We start from the raw sequence: 6,705 nt of genomic DNA, 5'->3' as shown, positions 1-6,705 counted from the left end.
CCCGCTGCCGTGTGCGGCCCCGCTGAGCCTCGCCCACGCGGAGGACGGCCTGCCCGGCCCGGCCGACGTGGCCTACGGCAGGCTACCCAGTTCCTGGAGGCGCTGCTGCGCAGCGGCGCGGTGCAGGGCCAGGACGACGTGGACCCGCACTTTCCCCGGGGCCTGGACGGGAGGCCGGACGGCTCGGGGGTCGCCGCGGGTGCGGTGATGGACGTGCAGACCGACTGGTACGGCGAGGACTCAGGTGAGTGCGGTCATCAGGCGCGGGCCGATCTGTGCCTCCTGCTCTCTCCTCATCGGTCATCGCGGCCGCTGTCACTGTCACTAGCATCCTCCCACCGCTGGCAGCACAGCCAGCCTGCATGAACCGAGCTGCAGCAGGCGGGCGCACGCCTGTCTCAGTCTCACCTCCTCTGGAGGAGAGCAGCTGCAGACCCGGAACGAGCCCCCCTCCCACTCGCAGCAGTGGGACTCGGTTCATCGCCGGCAGCTTTGAGCCTGCTTTTCGCTTATACAGTGGGGGTAACCACCCCTGCCCGGTCCTCCTTCCAGGGGTGTTGTGAGGACCAAATGAGAACGTTCTCAGAATTTTTCTTCTTTTAGGTTTTTGCCATAGGGCCCGTGCATTTACTAGGGAGAGACAGAGAGGGAAAGTGAGAAATCACGCGTAGGGATGGCCTGGCCGCAGTCCTCTCCTCGGAGTTTGGGCACACGCGCACTCCCAGCGTAGTTCTTAAGAGGCCAGGTTTGCCGCTGGAAATGCGCGGTTGGCGGCGGGATCCAGTCACCTTCCCCTCCGCCTCCTGGCCCCATCTTAGCCCTTCTTGAACAAGTTCGTTTGTAAACTGCTGACATCTTTGGAATAATGTCACTATTAACTTACCTTTTATTTTATTCTTAAGTTTATTTTCTTCTTAAGAGAGAGGAGGGAACCCCCATGGAGTCCCCATGCCATGGTCCACCCAGTTTCAGCCAGTCCAGACCACAGGCACCAGCGGGCACCTCGAGGGCTCAGGGAGGTCCCAGAACCTTCCCACACGGGTCCAGTTCACTTGCACTGCCCACTGCCTGCCCCTGTCCACTTTCTATGAAGTACCAATGAGTTCACCATTCTACCCAAGCTTCGCTATAAATTCGACGTTTGTTCTTGCTTCCATTTGAGCAGAACTCGTGTTCTGATGGGGCTGCTTTCAAACTGATGTCTTGGTGGTCGTCATCTTCTGTTTTGTTCATTTGTTTCCCTTCACTCGTGATAGGACAGCCACGTGAGAATGTGAGAGTGGCCAAGACGTGGGCACCCTCCAGGGTCTGCTCAGGCCGCAGTCCTCCTCTTCCAGTCCTGTTGGGTCTTGGGCATCCACACGTGTGTGCAGGAATGGTTCCGGCTGACCAAGCCGGGGATTTGAACCATGGCTGCCGTGTGGGGTAGCTTCTCTTGAATAGGGCTTTACCACGGCACCGTGGAGCTGGCCCAGTGTTTCGTCCTTAGTGCCTGAAACTAGACCCTGCTCAGTCATGGTATAACAAGTTAGTATGACTTAACGCAAAAAAAAAAAACCCAGAAAGTCATGCATAATTTTTTCAAAATTTCAACATTTTCCTGATTTTTTGAAAACCCCTTAGTGTGGTGTTCTGGGGAGAAATCAGAGCTGAGATAGAAATTGGGGAGTCATTGGGACCAGCAGGTGGCATGGTGGTTAAGGGGCTGGGCATTCCCACATGGCCGACCACATTTCAAGTCCTAGACCTAGTGGCCGATGCTGGGCCCGCTTGACCGTGTGCTTTGTAGGGAGTCACTGCAGGGAGCGAGCAGGGGAGCTGGCTGCCGCCTCTCTCCTGGCACGCAGGTTTGAGTCACTGTAGGAACGAGGCAGGAGAGGTGTGATCAGGCTGGGACCGGAAACCAACAGGAGCGACCACCCTTACCTGGGAGGACACTGGAGTCTCACCTGGGGTTCAGCGTGCCATGTTTTGGTAGCCCTCAGGGACAACACAGGCACACTTAGGTGTCCCCTGAGACTGGGAGGCAAGAGTCTTGACTACTTAATTGGCAAGAAGCCCTGAGGGCATGCTGAGGACAGAGACTGACAGAAGCCGACCCTGACCAGTGCTTCCTCTGGGCGAGTGTCACACTGCGGGTGATATTCCGTCTCCCTCTTACCGCAGTCCCACGGCACGGGAACTGTCACCACCCGTTTCAGAGGAGGAGAGGCTGCCACAGAGCAGTTCAGTATGACTGGCGAGGTCACACAGCTGGTCAGCAGTGGAGCCAGGACTTGAACTCGGGTTTCAAGCCTGGGAAGCTTGAGTCACTAGTGCCTTCATATATGATGGGACATGGCCGAAGTCCGTAATCCCGAGGGAACAGGGCTGGGAACGGCAGAGGGAGGGTGACTCAGAAAGCGTGAGAACCGAGTCACCGTGCATGGTGAAGTCCACGTTATCGCCCCAACAGGACGTGACATAGTGGGAAGAGGGTTGGAGAAGATTTAAGTGAGTTCCCGGCTATTTGATGACTCCTGGATATATAATAGGAATTCTGAACAATTTAAGGCCTGCCTCAGCAAACCTCTTCTACACGTGCCCTTAGGAGCTACTGTCCAGGGAGCATGAGTTTTAGTTTATCAGACTTTTAACAGTAACGTAGTCAAGTGAGGGGGTTGTATCTGTCAGCTCTGGCCGTCCTCAAGGTGCTGGGGGCCGCCAGTCCTGAGGCAGGCGTCGCGGGGCTGGCTTCCAGGAGGCCTCTCCTCCTGGTTTGTAGACGGCCCTTCCCAGAGTCCTCGTGGAGCCTCTCCTGTGTGCTGGGGCGGGGGCTGTGGAAGGAGAGCCGTCACCCCCAGTGCCTCTTCTCCGTAGGAGACCAGACCTATCACTAGGCCCCATCCTCTGACTTGTTTAACCTTAATGACCTCGTCGAAGGCTTTACTCCCAGATACAGCTACAGCGAGGGCTAGGGCATCAGTGCGAGCTCTGTGGACACAGCTTTGTCTGCAGCGGGTCTCACTCGGCCTCAGCACGTTTCGTTTTGTTTTGTTTTGAGAGAGGTTTTTGCTATAGGCATATGCATTTGATAGAGAGATAGAAAGCAAGAAATCACCCCACGGGGGAGATGGCCATGCTACAATCCCTTCTCCATTCTCTTCTTGGGATCTTGGGCACACCCGCGCGCGTGGAGTGAGTTTTAAGCCACCGGGTCCGGGACTCAAACTGCAGTTGACTACGTGGGAGTCCAGCGATGTAACCATTACAGCATCTGCTGGTCCTATTAACATGGTCTTAAAATGAAATAGAACACAGTGTTGGCGGAGTGTGGTTTCGGGCAGCTTTGGCAGTGGTCCATATGGGGCAAGTGTCTCCTGAGGTTCTCCCGATGGCCCCGTCCACGCGGAGAGAGTCTGCCCATGTTCCTTGCCGCAGTGGAGCGGGGCCGCGTTAACCTCGGCTTTGGGAGCCAGACAGACCCGGACTGCAGACAGAGTCCGGCTGTTGGCTGGCGGCGTAGTGGGCGCCCCCGCTCCGTCTGGGCTGCAGGAACTCCCCAGCTCCGGATCCCGTCCACCAGAGGTGGCTGGGGTTGTGGCTGGCCGGCACGTGTCTGGTTCCCCAGGTGATGTGCTGGTGGTCCCCATCAAGCTGCACAAGTGTCCCTTCTGCCCCTACACCGCCAAGCAGAAAGGCATCCTGAAACGGCACATCCGCTCCCACACGGGTGAGCGGCCCTACCCGTGCGAGACCTGCGGCAAGAGGTTCACGCGACAGGAGCACCTGCGGAGCCACGCCCTGAGCGTAAGTGGCCCACTGGCTTGTCCTTGCGGCGCTCCGGGCGGTTCGTGATGTCATCTGCTGTGAGGTTAACGCAGCGTCCTCTGTTCAGACAATTGTGAGTGTGTTTGCACGGCTAAACTGAAGCGGGGCTGGTGGCACTTAGAGAAAGTGAAATCTTACAAGCGCTAGGGACGCAGCAACGAGTGGGACAGACCCCAGCCCTGCCCTCTTAGAGCTTCATCTGGTGAACTTTTTTATTCTGGAGAGGTTTCTGCTATAGGGCATGTGCGCTTGTCAGAAAGACAGAGAGAGACAGAGAGGCAGAAAGTGAGAAATCCCCCCCGGGGGGGTGACCACACCACAATCCCGTCTCCTCCCTTCTCTCGGGATCTTGGGCAGGCACGCACACATGTCCAGTGTGAGTTTAAGCAACTTGGTCCAGGACTCAAACCGCAGTCGACTACATGGGAGCCCAGCAACATGGCCATTACACCAACTGCTGGGCTCCATCTGGCGAACTTTTAAAATTTTGCCAGATGCCTTGTGCCATCTGGAGAGAAGGAGGGAGAGAGCGAAGTGAGGGTGATCATGTCGCAGTCCCCTCTCCTCCACTTCTCCCGCCTTTTAGGATTTGGGGCACACAAGCACGTGCACCCGGCATGTTTCTCAAGCTGCTGGGTCCAGGACTCGGACTACACAGCCAGCCATGTGGGATCCAGCCACCTTAGCCACCACACCACACGCCGGTCCCCGGGCTAGTGAATTTTGACATCAGTTGTCATTGAGGTGTGAGTATATGGCTGGGACTCACCTGGCCCTGAGCACCAGGGAAGACGTCCTTCCAGGGAGCTAGTAAGGGATGAGGGTTGGTGAGGGGAGATGGGTATTCCATACCCAGTGGCCCTGGGGTGGAAGAAACCTTGTGAGATGAGACCATGGCAGAGAAGGCGAGGGGCAGAGTGGTGAGAAATGGGGCTGGAGGACCAGGCAGGGGCCAGGTCACCATGGCTCGAGCCTTCTCTGTGACGTGTGCTGTGTCTCCCTCTGGCCACAGGTCCACAGATCCAACCGCCCGATCATCTGCAAGGGCTGCAGGAGAACCTTCACAAGTCACCTGTCTCAGGGGCTGCGGCGCTTTGGGTTATGTGACAGCTGCACCTGCGTCACGGACACACACGACGATGACGATTTGATGCCCATCAATCTTAGTCTGGTGGAGGCTTCATCGGAGAGCCAAGAAAAGAGTGACACGGACAATGACTGGCCCATCTATGTGGAGTCCGGTGAGGAGAACGACCCTGCTGGAGAGGATTCCGACGACAGGTCGCAAGTTCAGCCTGACTTACCAGAGCGGGAGACGCTCATGCAGCGATGAATCGGTGGGGAAGAAGCTCCAGAATTTGCTTGTTCTGTGGTTGAAAGCCAGCCTTCGTCTAATTTTGTGGAACCCTGTATTTGCTGTTAAAATACTTGCATCTTTTTGTTAGGCTCCGTTGGATTTTGTGACAGAGGACTCATAGCTTGTTGGTGTGGCACCCTTGGGATCGGAGGGCCCTGCGGGCCACTTCTTAACTCTGTGTTTTGGTTTTTAAGACAGAGTCTCGCTGTGTTGTGACCCTCTTAGCTGGGCCACAGGAGCACCCCATTGTGCCCCGCTGTTTTTCAGACGAGGTCTTGCTGTGTTGACCAGGCCAAGCTCACAGCCTCCTGCCTCGGCCTCCTCCAGCACTGTGCCAGCCTTTACGGCAGGCGGGGAGCAAGCCCGGGCCTCCGTGGGCCCAGTCGGCAGAGTCTCAGCAGCTCGCCTGACGCTGGGCCTGGGCCTCTCCATGCTGAGCGAAGCCGGGCCGGCTCTGTCCCAAGCTAAGGCAATCTCCGTGTTTGTTCTCATATTGTCTCGACCCTCTGTGTTCCTTTGTCGTCATCCTCGTTCTCTGAAAAAGTGGGCGAGAGTACATTAAGTTTCGGGGTCCCGCTCACCTTTGCCAAGCCTTTCCTAGTGAATTCCGCATTTTAATTTTCTGGCAGAGTAATAGCGAGGAAGCTCCAGCAACATTACGCACGCAGGGCTGTCTGGCTACACGGCACCAAGCAGAGAGGGAGGCACACAGCCCGTCCCGATTCCGGGCCTTTCCCGGCCATTCCTGAGAGCCATTGCCGTGTGACCTGGAAGCGGAGCCGCCTGACACTCACTCCACTGGCCTGAGAGCGTTAATTGGAGGGAAGGCATAAACTCACACGAACAAGTTACCTCTAAATCATTCACCTGTGAAAGGGCCTCTCCGGGAAGGCGAGGGTTAGAACAGGGTTTACCAATCTTCCTGGCCCCTGCTTTGCCGCCATACAATTCATCTAACAAAAGAGGCTTAATTTTTTTTTTTTCAGGATTTTGCCATAGGGCTTTCCTGAGAGAGACAGAGACAGTGAGAGGGAAAGTGAGAAATCACCCCCCCCACCCCCTGGGGGAATGGCCACCATCTTTCTCCCCTGTCCTCCTCCTAGGATTCTGGACACACATTCACATGGCCCAGCGTGATTTTCTTCTTTTTGGAGGGGTTTTCGCTATAGGGTGCGTGCGCTCACCAGACAGAGAGGGACAGACAGAAAGCGAGAAATCACCCCCCGGGGGGATGGTCACACCACAATCCCCTCTCCTCCATTCTCCTCTCAGGATCTTGGGCACGCACGCACACGTGCCCGGCGTGAGTTTAAGCCCCTGGGTGTGGGACTCGAACCACAGTCGACTACATGGGAGTCCAGCGACTTGGTCATTATACCAACTGCTGGTCCCCCACCCAGCGTGATTCTCAACCCGCCAGGTCGAGGACTCTAACCTCAGGCAGCCACGTGGGAGTCCAGCGACATTACCGCTACACCGTCTGCTGGCCTCAAGGGTTAACTTTTTAAAAAGACTACAAGGCAAGAAATATTATAGGG

At 56.4% G+C, this 6,705-nt stretch overlaps 1 protein-coding gene across 1 annotated transcript in view; it reads left to right on the top strand.

The window, feature by feature from the left end:
- The window catches only part of ZBTB8B (zinc finger and BTB domain containing 8B), a 5,803-nt gene extending 615 nt beyond the window's left edge, over positions 1-5,188 (top strand). The window contains 4 exon segments of the mRNA XM_027775563.1: positions 14-74; positions 77-244; positions 3,611-3,789; positions 4,823-5,188. Of these exon segments, the coding sequence (XP_027631364.1) occupies positions 14-74; positions 77-244; positions 3,611-3,789; positions 4,823-5,143 (729 nt within the window). The 3' untranslated portion in view covers positions 5,144-5,188.
- The last annotated feature ends 1,517 nt before the right edge of the window (positions 5,189-6,705 follow it).

The sequence above is a fragment of the Tupaia chinensis genome, unplaced genomic scaffold (assembly GCF_000334495.1).
Source record: "Tupaia chinensis unplaced genomic scaffold, TupChi_1.0 Scaffold000573_1, whole genome shotgun sequence".
NCBI classification, from domain to species: domain Eukaryota; kingdom Metazoa; phylum Chordata; class Mammalia; order Scandentia; family Tupaiidae; genus Tupaia; species Tupaia belangeri.
Note: the sequence above shows the minus strand (reverse complement) of the source record. Positions and strands in the feature narration are given on the sequence as shown.